This window comes from Carassius gibelio, chromosome B2, assembly GCF_023724105.1.
Source record: "Carassius gibelio isolate Cgi1373 ecotype wild population from Czech Republic chromosome B2, carGib1.2-hapl.c, whole genome shotgun sequence".
Lineage (NCBI taxonomy): Eukaryota > Metazoa > Chordata > Actinopteri > Cypriniformes > Cyprinidae > Carassius > Carassius gibelio.
In genome coordinates, this window is record NC_068397.1 from 17028384 (window position 1) to 17046267 (window position 17884).

The 17884-nt window shown below is 35.9% G+C and overlaps 2 protein-coding genes across 3 annotated transcripts in view; both read right to left on the reverse strand.

Moving 5' to 3' along the window:
- Positions 1–1430: 1430 nt before the first annotated feature.
- On the reverse strand, positions 1431–6571 carry si:ch211-106k21.5 (leucine-rich repeat and transmembrane domain-containing protein 2). The gene is made up of 2 exons (XM_052547575.1): positions 6438–6571; positions 1431–3943 (listed from the first exon to the last, which is right to left on the reverse strand). The coding sequence occupies exons 1-2, from the start codon at positions 6448–6450 to the stop codon at positions 2748–2750; spliced, it is 1209 nt and encodes a 402-aa protein (XP_052403535.1). The 5' UTR covers positions 6451–6571; the 3' UTR covers positions 1431–2747.
- Positions 6572–7461: 890 nt separating this feature from the next.
- The window catches only part of LOC127951553 (zinc finger protein GLIS1), a 28643-nt gene continuing 18220 nt past the window's right edge, over positions 7462–17884 (reverse strand). For both annotated transcript variants that reach the window (XM_052549502.1, XM_052549501.1), the window contains 6 exons: positions 17581–17691; positions 16696–16840; positions 13956–14070; positions 8859–8998; positions 8083–8190; positions 7462–8005 (listed from right to left, as the gene is read on the reverse strand). In XM_052549502.1, the coding sequence (XP_052405462.1) occupies positions 7899–8005; positions 8083–8190; positions 8859–8998; positions 13956–14070; positions 16696–16840; positions 17581–17691 (726 nt within the window). In that variant the 3' untranslated portion in view covers positions 7462–7898. The remainder of the gene's footprint in view (positions 8006–8082; positions 8191–8858; positions 8999–13955; positions 14071–16695; positions 16841–17580; positions 17692–17884) is intronic.

Genomic DNA, 17884 nt, shown 5'->3' on the forward strand with positions numbered 1-17884 from the left:
GTGTAATTAAGGTAAAAGAGATCGTTGTTTTACTGAATATATCTATCTACAATCATTTTTATCTAGCTAAAAATTTTCAGAAAACCTTAGGGGGCAGAAGACACTACAAGGAAAAGAAAGTATGGATTTACTCCAGCTTTGGAGGCCCATTACAGAACTTCAATTCACTTCAAACAAGCTGAATACCCCTTCCCTCCATTGTTAAATAAAGCAAAAGCTTGATCACTTTTTTTTTTTACCCAGACTTCCCCCTTGAGACATGGTTTACATATCTTGTCTTCCAGATTAATTCAATTAGGTAAGAAGAATCATACATATAAAACACATCAAGACAATAGTTAAACATTTATAATTTATTTAAACATTTGCACACAAATCAGTAAAAAGCAATAATATATGACCACTTTTTTCTCTTAAAAGAACAAATTGTCATTTAAAAAATTAAAATATAATCTCTGTTGAGAGGCTTGAGGGTTTTTAAGGAAACATAATTTTGCTAAAAATGGCAAAGCTTTGACAATGGATATGTTATAAGGGCATGTTCATAATTGCAGTCATTGTTTAAATAATTACATTGTTCTAAAAGAACAAGTGTTTGTTCTCAGTTGTAATTGTGTCTCTTCAGGCAAGCTTTAACAATAGAAATTTCACAACTGTAAAGTGCCCACAGAGCCCAAAATATACCACTCATTTCCACAGCAGGCAGGTAGAGATGCCTGTGAGGCCATTACAGCGCTGCAGGTTTCACTGGACGGAGGAACACAATGCTATAATTACAAACTCCCACACAGGAGGAATCAGAGCTAGCTTTCTATTACCGCTGAGGGATTTCAGCCTCTAATGAATGGGCTGGGTCATTATGGGGACACAGAAGCAGATTTTGTGAAGGCTAGTGTGAGACTCTGGAACAGCTATATTCATTTCATACTTGGTTCCTCAGGATTGAGTGTAATTTAAAAAAATGCTTTCGCAATTTCAATTAAACAACCAATGATTAGAGTCTGTAGTCCTAACACCTAAACATTCAAAATCAGTCTCAAAAACATGCAAAACAACAATTATGTGAAAAAGCATTTATTTGAAACCAACAAGGAAATATAATTTATAATTTTTAGGATTGTTTGATGATGTCACAAGTTATCATAATAGATTCATACAGGTAGTCCAGTGTAACTTATGTGCACCCAAGATTACAAAAACTGTGTTTAGTTCAGTGTTGTTTGACCATCACTCTTTTCTGACCTTTTTGTTGCCGACCTTAGATATTGTACTAGGTTTGTTGATAGACATAGACATGGACTATGGTTATAGTATTTATTATTATTTTGAATTTGCCTTCATTTTTATATTTTCTTATATATATATATATATATATATATATATATATATATATATATATATATATATATATATATATATATATATATATATATTTACATTTTCATTTTCATTTTAATTTGAGTTGATCATGTACTTCTGTCATCTTTATTTATGTTTTAGTTTGATTTTCTTTTAATTTTAGTTTTACTAAATTTAGTACTTCAGCTTAAACCTGTTATATTTCATTATGCCAGTGCAACATCTCTCATTTTCATTTAAGTTTTCACTTTTCATCTAATATTTATATTTGAGTTAATTTCAGCTTTATTTCAATTAACGAAAACACAGTTATAAGTCATTTTGTAGGTAAAAGTTGAGCGTTACTTGTTCTGAATGGTGTACATAACTTCTCCTGCTTAATTTAGGCTTTCCACTGAAATCTGCTTCTGTTAAATTTGACTTGCTGAGTCAGTCTGATCTTATCTAAAAGCCACTTCATTTGACTAGTACTGCTATTTATGTTTATTTGATTATAAAAGTTTATAAAACTCGCTAAAATACATTAATTATTAACAATGCCAAAATGATGATTACATCAGCTGAGGTCATCTGTCGAAACAGGCTAGATAGTATTGACTAAATAATCTCTGTTTTCAACATTTACATAGTTACATAAACAGTAACCCTCCAAAGTTCTGTGTAGGAGAGAAATGTTAGTCCATCATACATCAAATTTGGACAGATTTGATTACTCAAGATAAAGACCAGACGCTGAAATGTAGTTCTGTTTAAAGTCCTCTTGTTCTCTACTGTTACTTTTCCTCTTCATGACAATATATAAAGTTATATGTGACACCAAAAACACTGTAACTGAATGTGAAACACAAAGTAATATTACAATAATAAAACTTCCTATCTAAATTACAGTAGAGGACGAAGATATAAAAATCTCAATATAATGAAAACATCCAGGGGACAGCTATATGATAGCTTATCTTGGCAACAGACCGGGTCTGCAAACAGCTTCATTTGATACTTTACCAGAACAGTAATTCATTCACGTTGTATGCAAAAGTGATGGCTTCACACGGTGCAGTGACTTCCTTTAACAGCAACGTTCACTGTGCATTTGCAACTGAAGGGGAAACATCCTAACTGAAGGTGCAGTCAATTTTTTGCGCAAAAATCTGCTCACACAAACGTCGCTTTCAAACCAAGAAGCTTTGTGTTGGCAATTTGTGATCAACATGAGCAGTCGGAAATCTTCTTTGCGGATTTGAGCATTCAGAATCTTCTTTGCGGATTCTTGTTGAAATGACTGGATTCACCCATGAAATTTGACCAAGAACATGGTAAATGTGACCTCATCTTCAGACCTCCCCAAACTTCTTTGAGTATCTCAGTCAAACGCACCATTTCCTGTAGTGTTAGGAGAGGTCCACACTCTCATACTCTCCATGATCGGAGTCCTCGATTTCAATCCCTGGAACCAGGCTGTAGTATTCAGTGGACTGGGTCAGGTACGCCTTCTCCCGATCGGCTGAGTCCTTCATCACATCGCTCACACTCACCGTGTCCAGGTCCTGCTTTCCCGCGGTCCCTTCTGTGGGGCAAGTGGACGGCAGAGGGGCCAGTGTGTCCACAGAGCCCAGTTTGATCTCCACCTCCTCATAAATATCCCGAGTGCTGCCCAACAAGTTGGACGAGGGCTGAAGCATCAGCTGGTTCTTCAATATGACCTCCTTTCCACTGTCTACAGACACTGCTGACTCCCCAGCTGGCAGTTTGGCATGTGGCCACCGTCCATTGCAATGGGAATTGTTGGATCTTTTGCGAGTCGGGCTGAACGATGAGCTGTCTTTCCTCTTCTTCTCACTCCCACAGCACCAGCAGAGCACCAAACTGAGGAGGAGGAACAGGGGAAGCAGGATGAAGAGAGCGGTCAGGTTGGCCAAATGGCACACGTCAGTTTTCTGCAAAGACCAAACAGACCGTCCTTCGAGATTCTGAGGAGAGGCACAGGTCAGATTACCTACGAGGTCCTGAAGGCTGCTGGAATTGGTGTGTGGACAACCTTGAAGGCCCTCCAACAGCGAGCATGTGCAGGCCCAGGGGTTTCCGATGAGCTCCAGGTGCTCTAGCGAAGGCTTAAGCACTGAATGAGGTAGAGCGCTCAGCTGGTTCCATCCCAGAATCAAGGCTCGTAGTTTGTCCGAGCTCTGGAGAAACTGCTTGGGCAGATGTTTCAGATGATTTTCTCCCAGATCCAGCTCTTCCAAACTATAGGCTTTAGCTAGGAAGTCATCTGGCAGAGATGTCAGTCTGTTCTGGCTGAGATTCAGCTCCCTCAGTGAACTGACAGCATCACCGACCTGACTGTGATCAATGTGACTGATATTACAGTTACTCAGGTCCAAAACCTGCAGGTGTGTATGTCTCAAAAAAGCCGCCCAGGGAACCTGGTTAAATGTGGATCCTGAGTAGTTCAAGCAGCAAGTGTCACTGGGTAATTCAGATGGAAAGTGAGACAAAATTCTGGCAGATGGACACTCACATTCCTTAGAGCTTCCTTCAGTCACATGCAGCATTAGGAGAATCCAAACCCAGCAGAAAAAGACGAGGCCTGTAACAAACAAGGATTAGAAATAACGTCACACTTAACATATTTAAACAGTGAAGTGTGGCATGATCATGAGTGGCACCAAACGGAATGACAAAACACTCATGAAAAAACCCCCCACTGAAACATCAATTTATTAAAACTATGTATTAAAACAAATGTTTACAAATCCTCATAATACAGAACTAATAAGATGATTGTATTGTATTTTTATGTGTGTCATCACATTAACTTAGTGCATTTAAATAATTTGATATTATAATGTTTTATGTGAAATCTTGGTTCCCTTCAATTTTATTTTCATTTTTAAATATGATTTAATCATTTTTACATTTTATTTTGTTTGCAGTGGGACAGCTGTTTTTTTTATATAAACTATTGTATGATAACTATAATATATATTTTTTCACAAATAAATTACTGTATTAAAATATAGAGTCCTAATCTAACATCTGAAATTCCATATTAAGTGATTTCTTTTAAGTCTACAAATATAAGGGGATGGGTTATCTCCTGTATCTTATAAATATACAATAAATATGTAAAACAATATTTGACTAAAACTTGGTTTACGGTGGAGGACTCAAAAGGTTGTAAGTTATATTGATACTGTCATAACATTGAATGTTTCAAGGTATATCAAAGATGATAAGAGATGCTGACAAGTCGGACCAATAAAACAAACACAAAATGCTACAGAAAAACAGCGCTTACGCTGTCAACCAAAAAATGACTATCCGATTCTACATCTTAAGAGTGAAATATCACATGCACTCTTATCATATCCTCTCTCTCTTTCTGTTCTGTTGTAGCTTGACCTCCAGGGATCTGCTCGCTCAGGTTGAGCAGCATAGCAACACGGCTGGGGCTTCTGCACTGTTGTCACTTGTGTGAGAGTTGGCATGGTGATGAGGGGAGTCAGGGATCAGGAGTCCACACCTCACAGAGAAACATCTTATCTGGCAAGCATGCAGCTCACGGCTGGTTGGGAACTGAACAAATATAGGCTATCACTCACATCCTTTGATTGGCTTCATGAGTAATGTGTAATTTAATTTCTAAAGCTATGGAAACACAAATGCATGCACAGATTAGCGACAGTGTTCACTGCCTGCACGTACAACAATATATCCTTAAAAACTATTGCTTATGTTTTACATTCATCAGTAAAAATGATACTTTTAGACTACTGGTAAACATTTTTTTTATGATTAGTTTCCCAAAAAGGTGAATGTTTCTTCTGTTATCTTGAAGAGAACTTTGCTCCAATATCTTTTCGCCTGCTGAGAGGACTGTGCATGTTTTCGTTCCCCCGCAAGTATAGGCCTGGCATCAGACTTTCCTGATGTAAACAATGAGAGAGGAATGTGCAAACCCCCTGACAACACAGACTATCCACATCAGGAACGAGGGAAGAGGAACCAGGCCAATCCAGCCTTGCATTCAGTACTGCTGAAACTCATTTTAAGTTCTGATGTCATCAACTGCTATTTGTTTACCCAACACCGGTCTCAAGATTTTCTGTGACTGGGAGAAACAATGTTCAGCAAGCAAGCCCTAACAATATAATCACCTACATTTTGATCTCTCTTACACCCAAACAGGTTTGTTTTTTTAAACACGATTGAAAAGTTTCATCATCTTCTATTGTTTTATAATGAGCCAATTATATTTTCTATCCTGTAAGCCTAAACCAGGCCATCACAGAAACCTTGACCCAAACAAACAACTAGATCCTTTCAGCTATTACAGTGTACTTTTTTAAAAAACGAAATATTAATGAAACAATTCCAGTCTTTGTGAGGAGAGAGGAGCTGAGGGATTCAAAAATGTATTTATAGATGCAACTGGACTATTCCTGAAAACACGAGTTTGCATAAAAAAGAGAAATTACAAAAAAATTGGGGCCCATAAAAATTAGTTCTGTGGAATAAAGAAAAAAAATTCAAACCATGACAGTCATTTTGGCAGATTGAGTTATCCATAGTCCATATTCTGCAAGGAAGATCGATTCTTTGAGGTTAAAGGGTACAATAACAATTGGAGCAACGTTTGTTCCAACTAAACGGTATTGATAGTGGGGGGATGTTATATGATATGCATAGGCCTCCTAAATAGCCTACAAGTTTTTTTCTAATGTTTTAAAGCGATGGGTATGATCAAACCTATCCTACATGATCTCATGGCAGAACAATGTGCACTGTTACACCCAGTTCCAGCAGTTTCCTCTCAGATAGCGGATATTTTATTTTACCCGAGCGAAACTTCTCAGTGCGTCTGCTTAGTAACTTAAAACAAAAATAAATTAATACAAAACACAGTCCGATTATGACTGCAAAGCAGAAACGGTCAACACATTTATTATTCATAAACGAAGGACTAAAGCAGCCCTCTTCATGTACAAAGTTTTTACCGAAGCAACTTTAAGTTTACTAAAATTAATAATATGGGTGCAATCGTTCCAGAGAAACAGTGAAGTGTTAAAAGTGCCGCTTACCTTCAGGTGTCATTATTGTGAGCTGTCGGTGGAGCTGTCATTCATTCAGATCACCGCAACACAAAGCGCTTAGAGCAGCAATCCCATCGCTCTCTACTGTACACAGTGTGTGTGTGTGTGTGTGTGTGTGTGTGTGCGTGCGTGCGCGCGCTGGGTGTGTCTTGATCAACTCAACACCGGCTGGAATGTGCAAATTCTGCTTCCTGTGTGTGTGAGATGCAGAGGGACAGTGTGTGTGTGTGTGTGTATACAGCGAGGGAAATAAACTTACCTGGCAAGGCAGATCTCCTTCATTAAGGCTACATCTCAGGCCTACTGTGGGGTCTGATCCCCGTATTAATGACTTGAATGTTACGGAGGGGAGAGTCTTAAAACTGTATATTTATTTTATATATAACTATACAGTATATTAATTTCAACAGCATTTTTAAACAACGTTCCAGTTAACCCAAAAGTTAGATAAAAGTCCACAAACCACTTCGCTAGAGACACTCGCAGAGCAACAACACCCGTATTTAAATTGTGAGTATTTATCACTTTAGTTGATTTTCCAATCGCAAATAGTCAAGATTTTTGTATGTTATTTACCACTTTAAGAGACCTGACGTTTAGCTACTTGTTCACGGCACTGAAATTTGTAAATTTACTTGTATAGTACTTTTTTATCATCTTTTGTTGTTTCATAGCAACTTTACAGAAAATCGCGCTTAGCCTGGAAGTTTTAAAGCCCCCAGTGAGAAAGTAAATCTAATTGATAGTTCTTAAAAATCGCACCAAGAGCTGAAAAACAACTTAACAACTTAAGAATAATATAATAATAACAATTAGAGTTTTTTTTCTTTTCTTTTTTGCCAAAAGTAAACCTAAACTAACGATGGTTTAAAAAAAAAGGGCAAACTTTTCAGGCGTTGTATTCGAGTTAAGCACAAGATGGCAGCATTCTTCTAGTCATTTCTTCATTTAGCCTGCAGACGATCATTTCAAGGTCAAACACCTGGAAAAACCGGCACAGACATGAAAACACTTTTTTTCTTAAATTGTCTCTAATTTAATTGAGAAAGAAAGCAAAATGTTACATCGTATGAGGTGACACTAACATCACATATTATGAGATAGAATATAATGCTTAAAAAATACACCAAAACCAAGAAATGTCATGCTACCAACTCAATGTAAACAGCATCTCTCCTCCACATTCTCTGTGCACACTTAAAGAGAAAATTACAGTGTCTATTTAACATTAAAACACAAGGCTGTAACATCATCATTAGTGTCCGATCTGAGGAGTTTCTCTGATTGTTAATTCACTGCTCGAGGAAACTCTCAGAGGATATTGCCTCATACAGTTCTCTTTAAAGAGTCTTCATTCACAACTGCACTTCCTCAAAGGCCCATGCTTTCCTGTTGTTCCTGTGCTGCTGCTCTCAGGTGCAGTGAGTGGACCGAAGGTGTGTCTGAAGTCTAGAGAGAACAGATCTGACTGAGGCAGCGCTCATAGATCCCAACTGGAACGGGACAGGGAGTGAGGCGATTACCCCCCGACTGTATGTCCTGGGATAGACTGTAGCCTGCCAACATAGAGACAGCTTGCAGAATTGAACCAGAGATAGAAGCAAAGAGCTGACTGACATAAGCGGACACTTACCAGAAGAGTTCACACACGTAAAAGGAAATCCATTTTGGTCAAAATTATGCAGATCATCTCTTCCATTGCAGTAAATCGGCTCAACTCGATTAAAAGTGGCCTGGAAAACTAGACACAAACACAGAAAGTGCAGAATTAGCTAAACACATTTTATTGCTGTTTTATACTTCATATTAGTTTATATTCCCCCAATAAAAAAAAAAAGAACAAACATCTTTTTAAAATTAAATCACCTCAATATTTAAAGGATTTAATTAAAAGGACATCAAAAAAAAAAAAATGCACATTTTGTTTACAAATGGGTCTAATCATCTTTTTTTCTGCTTAGACCCGGTTAAGATGCACATGGATCTGATTAAATGATCTAATTTAGTGGTTTTCGAGCTGTCGTCGAACACTGATTTAACAGAGCCAGATTTAAATCATTACCACTTGTTATTATAAACTAACCACGTAGACAATGGGGAACAAGCAAATGCAACTATAAATCTTTAACAGCAACAATGAGCCTCTTCATGAAATGCTCTGTTCCCGTAAATGAAGGCCTTCCTGAAACAGGCTGTAAAATCAGTTGAAGGAGGTATTTGTCCCAGACTTACTTTGCTGACTAACGCTGCTGTGTTTTGTAAAGTTAATGCATATTCCAGCATTAGTGCCAACAAGTTGTCAGTTTGCGGAAATATTGGGAGTATAAAGCAGCAGAGTGAAGAATGCCTTGCACCATTTTTTTTCATTTATTTTACATTAATGAAGGTAACACTGAATAGCTTTCTTACCATGGTGATTTACTGGTACTTCATGAAACATCTGGTTGAGTTTTTGATGTGGGTTTGGGAAGGAGCTGTGTTTGTCAGAGACAGACTGAACCTCATTGGTACCACTGACCAGGTTGATTCCACAAACCAGTGGAGAAAGTCTGAAATAACCCAGCAGATGCTTTTCAATTCATGCATTCATGTCCATAATCATGCACTAAACTTCCCTTAAATTATTTATTTAATGGTATTTTATACTCTACAACAATTTATACAATTACAAAGCTATCTATATTTTATTTTAATATTTACTACCTTCTATTCTATACATTCTTGTGTATGTCAAATTCAAGAACTGCTAAATGATTATGTAAAAACCTCAGAAAAGATTGCCTCACACAACACAAAAACAAACAGTTCGCAAACAAACTGTACCTAAAAGTTGTGGTCATGACTAATATATTACTCCAGCTATGTAGAGATCAGTAAGCAGTGAAAAAATGATAACTCATTCCTCTTGAGAGCCCAGTATTGGCTGTAACTAGCCAGCAATGAAGTATCATGATGCACTCTATGAGGCTCACAGTGTTCATTTAAATGACGTGGTCCCTTACAGAGAGGCCCTTTTGTGTTATTCATCAGCATTGGAGATGCTTTTGTCAAAATAACTCATATCTGCTTAAACTGAGCTACAGCCCAGTGATAACTAAGCAGTCATTTTTACACATTCAGAGAAAAATAGTTGTCTTTAAAATTAGGACAATTCTTCAACAAAATGTTATCACCTCCTCTTTAAATATTGTACTATGGTGTAGATACCTTACAGTGATGTAAGTAAATTGAGAAAATCAAATTGAGAAAAGCATTCACTCACCCACTCACTCACTCCCTCCCTCATTCATATATGCTTTAAAAGAGTGTTTATTAAATCTCAGAGAAAAGGAAACCTAAGAAAACTTAGAAGTATGAAAATATGGAAGAGCTGCAATATTTCATTACACATTCAATATACAATATATGCACAACATTGATAATATAAATGATATAATACTGCTGATGAGTTGTGGTACTCCAAAAAATATAAGTTTACATCTGCACTTTGTTTAACATTTATAGAAAATTTAATTTCTTTATGAAATTTTATGTAAAGTTGACATTTCATGAGATATATTCCCATTTGTGGAAGGTAATTTATGGGTTTGTCCATATGTGTAATAATTATTATTGTAAGGTATTATTATTATTTAATATTTGTTTAATTGTTTACATTACTATTTATATTTTGTAATCTTTTTTGTCTCATTATATTTAATCATGTTATTTTGTTTATGTGAATGTTAATACTGTTGATTGTATTACTTTTTTTTTCTTTTGTTTTATCTATCTAATTGATTTTACTAGTCTTATTCATTTATTGATTTTGACATTTTTTTGTAGATGTGTACAGGACCAGGAGTCCAAGACAATGTTTTCTTCAGGGAAAATACATTTCTGTTTAATTTTGTTTTCTTTATACTCAGAATATGGGACGTGATGTTTTTGAACATAATATTTTTACTTAAATATTTTGAATATAATATTTTGAACAATATTTTTACCTCCCAAAAAAAGGTATTAATAAAACTTGCGAAAAGAACAGAAAATCCACTTGTGTTTGGTAGTGCTGTGTCCTATCACAGGGCTTCACAGCATAAGTGAGGCAGATAAGTGTAGTGTAGTGTGTGTGTGTGTGTGTGTGAGTGTGGGAGAGCCCTGCAGCGCTGCCATGTGTGTGGAGCAGAGGGCTGTGTCCCAATAGGGCGGCTGTCAGCACAAAACTCAGAAAACAGCTCCACTCTTCATATTTTTACAGCGAGCCTCTCTATACACACTAATCACAGCCAGCTGCCTGTACGCACCCTAAGGCTGGAATGAGAGGAATCTTTCATGCAGCGTTTAAAAATCCCAATTTACCCATCACACTGATCTTCCTCTCGGTTGACAGCGTGTTATTTTCAGCTAACACACTGCAGTGAAAGACCTGCTTAAAGACGTTTGGGGAAGGTATCCTGTCATGTTTGAGGAGCTCATTAAATAAGTGAATGAAATGACTCAACTTTACAGGGCAGGAACTTTCATCTTGGAAAAGATTTTATGGATCCAACAGTCCTCCTTTTAAACTCACAGGTGAATGAAAAGTTATTACTGCTACTACTTAAGCAGCTCCAAAATCACTCTAATGCATCAAGTCATCATACTTTATATAAAAACAGCAGGTACACTAATGTTTAAGTGAACTGCATGGGCAGGAAAAATATATTGCCAACTCGCCAATGATCATTTTTAGATTTAATACTTGTCCATGAGCATTTTTACATTAATAAATATCAAGATTTAATGTTTTAATAGGTTAAATATAGAGTTACTTTCTTGAAAGAAGATTTTATGCTTCATAAAGAAGCTTTTTTTATTATTTGATTAAAAATACAGTAAAAACAGTAATATTGTGAAAAATTACTACTGTTTTCTATTTGAATATACAGTATTTTAAAGTCTAATTCATTCCTGGGATGGCAAAGCTGAATTTTCAACCGTCTTAACATTTCCTATCATTTATCAAGGTTGAAAACAGCTGTGCTGCTTACTATATTTGCAAAAACTGTGATACATTTATTTGAAATATATATTTTTTGTAACATTGTAAATGTTTTATTGTCAACTGAATGTGTTCTTGCTAAATAATTGTTTTAAATGAAATAAACATTTCTTTAAAACAATTTTGCTGAACCCAAGCAACTTTTTTAGTTTTCAGTGGTTCATTTTAAGTGGTGATATGATATAATAATTATTATTAAAACTGCATGCATATTATTGCTAAAATCAGCTTGTGCATGTCTCATACATATCAAACAGAATGATTCTTTTGTCAAGAAAATCTAATGGCTAATAACTGATAAAAGACCAAATGATAACATCTGATAACTGCTTTAAAAGAAAGTCCGTCAGCATCCACGCACATTTACACAAAAATAAACCGCACATCGGTCAAAATCTCACATTTCATAACAGGGATTTGAAATAGCAACAATACTCAGTAAGCAAAGTCTCCTAAATGCTTACTTTCTGCCAAACGAAACAAATTTTGCAATGGGATCAGATTTTGATGGCAGGAGTTAGGAAAGACTAATTTAGTTATAAAATGTATAATATCATTTAAAATCCATTTGGGGGGAAAAAATCTAGTTTTCTGTTGTGGGACCACAAAGCTAAGCCTTCAGTGTTTCTGTCCCACAGTCAAGCGCAGGATAGCTGGCAATCGAGAGTGTGCGTGAAGTGTTAAGTAGGTTCTGGTGAGATGTTTTGTTATTTGATAAAACAGATTTCCTGTTTACAGCCACAGAGCTTGCTGCGCTGTTTTTTTTGTCACATCACCTCAAGAGTAATTGTTGTTTACACAAATCCAGTCATGGCATGTTTCTCTTTTCCGGACGCATCTGGATAAGCAAACGTTCAGAAACAAACATTGCCTGTTTGTGGTGAGTGACAGCATAACAGTACGCTTCTTTAACAACGGCAATAAAAAAATGAAATAATGAGAAGAATCATTACCGCCGTTCCTAACGACTGAATTATAGTGACCACAATCGCAAAAGAAATCCTTATGATCTCTGAATTGTCCATATGGTAAGAGATTGTACAAACATCTTAATGCAAGACATCCAGATCAGATCGAATCCCTACACAATCGGCACATATTTGCGTGACAGCGCAACAGTAAGACTGAGAGAACGGGTCATGGGTTAACTGTGTGCTGTAAAAGACTCATCCGAATGCATAATGATAATATTTTTCTACTGAAGAAACACGTGTTGCCACACTTCATAATGTCTTCATTCTGAGGGCAGGGACGATTTGCTCCCATCGCATCGGCTGGGCTGTTTTCATGTTTCACTTCATAAGCACATGTTGCTAACTGCTGTGGTTGACGCACATATATGCACCGCAGATGGAGTCCTTCAGTCAGTGACAAATAGCCAATTAGACCCACATAAAATTGCTCCCATGTGTATCAAAGAAGAAAACTAGATGTTTCCATGCTGTATGTTTGCTAAAATGTATATTTGACATTCTATATTTGGTCAATAAGAAGAAAAATTAAATAATAAATTGACATTTGAACTTAAAGTGCATTACCATCCCAGTACAAAGCAGTGCACTTAAAGGGATAGTTCACCTAAAAATAAAAATTCTGTAATTAATTACTCACCCTTATGTCGTTCCAGACCCGTAAGATCTTTGGAACACAATGCAAGATATTTTTAAGAATTCTAAGAGCTTTCAGACCCTGAATAGACAGCAATGCAACTAAAATGTTCCCAGGCCCAGAAAGCATAGTAAGGATTTCGGTAAAATCATCCATGTGACATCAGAGGTTCAATCGTAATGTTATGAAGCTGCGAGAACACAAATAAAAATAAATAAAATATCTTTATTTTCGAAGTTGAACGAAGGTCTTATGGTTGTGGAGCAACATGAGGTAAGTTATGAATGAATTTTTGGGAATAACTATCCCTTTAAATATCCCTTTTTTCACAAAAGCAATGGGAACAGTAATCTTGCAAAATGTTGTCACAGTATAAAATAATGGTTTCTATTTTAATATCCTTTAAAATATGATTTATTTTTGTGACGCAACTCTGAATTTCCATCAGCCATCACTCCAGGAGAGTGTCACATGATCCTTCAGAAATCATTCTAATATGCTGATTTAATCTACTTTTTCAGGATGCTTTGATGAATATAAAAATTCAAAAGAATTTATTCAAAATAATATTGAAAATATTAATCTTTTCTAGCCATATAAATCTTTGCTATCACTTCTTAACAATTTAACACCCTTGCTGAATAAAAGTATTAATTTATTTCAACATTAAAAAAAAGTAATCTAAAAAGTAGTCTGAATAAATTAACAAAAATCAGTAACTTAGATTACATTACTAACTGCAATTTTTATCATGTAATCTGTAATTGGTAATTTGTAAGTAAACTATCCAGCACTGCTCGGGGTAAGTGTGGTGTGAAAAGCCCTATACAGTATCCTGATGTTCCTGGTCATGTATTGTGACTGGCGATCCTCACCTCGGCTGACTGAGCTTGTTGTTGTGCAGATGGTTGTGGAGGCTGATGCTGCCGTGTCTGCGAGGCTGCTCCAGAGATAAGGCTCTGCTACAGGATTCATCTTCCTCAGGGTAGACTGTAAACCCACAGGGAAAAAAGAGAGATCTGTTTATCATTACATCACAGTTACTTCTCCTAGACAGCAATGCAATTAAATGGAAAGCAAAAGGATACTTTGATTAAGCCTCTTGCAATCAAGTAAAAGATTTCGATATAAACTCAAACAACATTGATGGTAATGTTGGTAACACTTTACATTCAGGTTATCTTTGTTAACATTAGTTAGATGCATTAGTCAACAAGAAAAAATACTTTGGAAACATTTATTAATCTTACCCAATGTTATTTTCAACATTTACTAATACTTTATTAAAACCAAATGCATCAGTTAACATTATTTCATGGACCTAAGCAAACATGAACAATGAACAGTTATATTTTTATAACTAACACTAACAAGGATAAAAGAATGTTGCAACAAATACTGATCATTGCTTATTAATGTTAGTTACTACATGAACTAATGGAACCTAATTAAATTAATTTATTAAACCTAAACTTTTAAATGGTCCTGTACATCTAAGATCAAGTTATCTATTGAAGTTATCAATTTTATATTTCTATAATGTTTATTTGTTGCAGTCTACCAAGGGATTTTAGGAGATGATGAAACATACCAAAAACTTCAATATGTTTCTAAAAAAGTACAACATTTTATTGAGAACGAAAAAAGAGACATGATAGTACACGATAAATATTGTATGACTGGATAGCACTTTAAAACCCATATCACATGATGTGTTGTAAAACTGTGTAAAGTCTCGCTCATTATTATAATCTGGGTTCACTGAGAGAATTACAACCTGTTTTAAAATGTTAAAACCGATCAAGAAGTCAATGTCATAACATTTCTGTTTAATTTCTCTTATTCTTCCTGATTGATCAAGGTCAGAATGAATAATGCTTTCACCTTGGCTTGCTCATGTGAAACATCTCTCATAGTTATTCTTCATCTGAAACACATACTGTAGTTGTTTATTTTTCGTCAGAATCAGACGACAGAAATATCTGTGGCTTCTGTCTGCCTTCTACATCGCTTAGAAAAATCGCAAGCAGTCTGAGGCGATTAGTGCGGACTGCCCTCATGGATTTTCACTTCAGGTGTTGACTAAAGGAGCCCTGCGCTGTCTGACAGCTTCTTGACTCGGTCTCAAGCATCTGAAGGAAAAGCGGCTGGAATGGAAAAGGTTCTGGAGTGTTAGAGACATGCGTGGGGTGGCCGCTTGCCCACGGTGGGTGCCCAGTGACTGCGCAAACACTGCTCTTTTGAGCTGGTCGGAACAGCTGATGTCAGAAATAGTGCGTAGTGTAAATGATGGGTAAAGGGAAATGAGGAAGGGAGTGGACGGGGCTCACTGGTCTGAGCACATTCTCCCCTGGACACATCTGTAATGCTAAATGGCATGCTCATATAAACAATATTTTTTTCAGTGCACTGGTTAAAAATGGATAGCGGCTGGAATTATACAGACTTCTTGTGTGCAGGGTTATACAATGTCATCTTTCACTAGCATTAGGTTCCTTTACACTACCGTTTAAAACTTTGGGGTCAGTATGATTTTTTATTTATTTTTTTGGAAGAAATTAATACTTGTATTCAGCAAAAATGCATTAAAACAATCTAAAGACATTTATATTGTTAGAGAAGATTTCTTTTTCAAATAAGTTATGTTCAACAAAGAATTATAAATCCTTTTATAAAATATAATATTACATAATTTCATTATATATTTTTACAGCATTTTGATCAAATAAATGTAGCCTGGATTAGCATAAGAGATTTCTTTCAAAAAGATTACAAAATATTACCGACTCTATACTTTTGAAGAGTATTGTATCTCATTACATACATACTTTCAGGTGTTTTTTATTCCATCATTAAATTTACACTTTAATGCTAATTTACGGTTATATCTCAATTTCTAAACTATTGCATTGTACTGCATATTACACTATCTTTAGCTAAACTATCATGACAAAAACGATGTTTCGTTTAATGCTGAGCTAGAAATACATTACAAATAAATTTGGTTTTTGTGTTTTGATAAAATGTATATATATATATATATATATATATATATATATATATATATATATATATATATATTTTTTTTTTTTTTTTTGGCAGATATAAATTTGAATTATTATTTTTTTGTTCTGATTTGATTGAAAAAAGAAATACAAATTGTCCAAAAACTAGACCAAAGTTTAAAGTTCTGTGTTTCACAGCAATGCTCAAACTTTGAATTTTGGCCCAAAAAATTGTCAGAGAACTGTAGTACAACACACACATACAAAAACAATTAAATAATCCATACAAATAAATTTTATTAAATGCCACGTCGAAAATTCTTTTTCAAAGTCTTTTTTGTCATTTTCCAGAAACACATTAAGACTACAAACAAACCATAGGGCCTTCTGCAAAATATATGTGCTTTCCAAGCTGAAAAGACCAGCTAAGGCCAGCATGAATGTCCAACCAGATGCTGGAGTCTTTCTGAGAAAAGCTGTCAAGAGGATGCCAGGGCCATCATCAAAAACACAATATGCTGGTCATTTCTATTCCTTCAGTTTTACAGCAGGCAAAATATCTTGCAGGCCTTCCAAAGTTTTCATTATAGACCATAAGCTATGCACCTACCAGTAAAACCCTCCTGATGAATCTCACTGAGGGAAGCAGGACGCCTATGGTCTGGACTCTGTACTGAAGGAGCGGAGCCATGAAGATGCTGCAAGCCAAGGCACACATCCCCAACTTCCTGCTCCACCTTATTATATAGCTGGACCTGTCAAGAAACAGATTACATATGCATAAAATGTACAGCACTGATTTTCTATGCTGATAAAGCATAGAATCTGGGGTCTACATTTTAGACTATGATCTGTGACTGATGGATTTTGGCCAAAAGTCAAAAACAGAACTAGAGTGTGAAAACTGATGTGAAATCAATGAAATTCAACTTAAAGAAAAGCCTTTTTCTCAGTTCGAGTGTGGGCACATGTACTGCATTTTGCCTTTGTAGAAAAGTACCGCGAGGATGTACTGCTTGGCTGTGAGAGCGGCAAAATCTTACTGAGGCTGAAACAACTTTTTGTTGTTGATTCATTTGAGCCTTCATTGGAGCTGCTGAGCATGTTTGCTATTTGCATGTCACATCTGGCCTCTTGAGGAATAGTGCTGCTCTGCTTATTAACTGTGTTACGGGAACACATGTGTTCTTGCTTAGAAGGCCAAAGCCATGGGAATACACAAAGATCTCCTTCATTCTCCTTTGTTTGGAAAGCAGGAACAGCCCATAAAACAATAGGCATTTTCATCAAAGATCTCTGGGATGAAGATTACTGATGAAGTTAATGCATTAAACGATGTGACTTCATTTCTCAGGTCATTAAGATCATCTAATTAGCTGCATGTTGCGTGTGCATGTATCTTTGTTTTGGGTTATTAAGTTATGGAATGTGAGGCTGTTGTTGGTTGTTGTAAGAGTCTCTTGATACAAAACTAACAAACACTTGAAATTGTTACCTTTTCCTGTGCCTGCAGGGCTTTACTGGAGTGGACCTTGACGTGTTTGCGCAATGAGCTGGGGTCGGTGTAACGTTTGGTGCACCCTGGGAGCTGACATGCATACGGTTTCTACAAGAAGTGCCACATAAAATAATGAAGCAAGAGGCACAGCAGAGGAGACAAAGATTAATGAGTCATTTACATGTGCAATGAACAATGAACTGAGGAAGAATGTACATATAATGCATATAATGCATATATTTAAATATTTATAAATAAATATCATTCCAGTTTTTGAGTGTGGTCAAACCCAATGACGCTT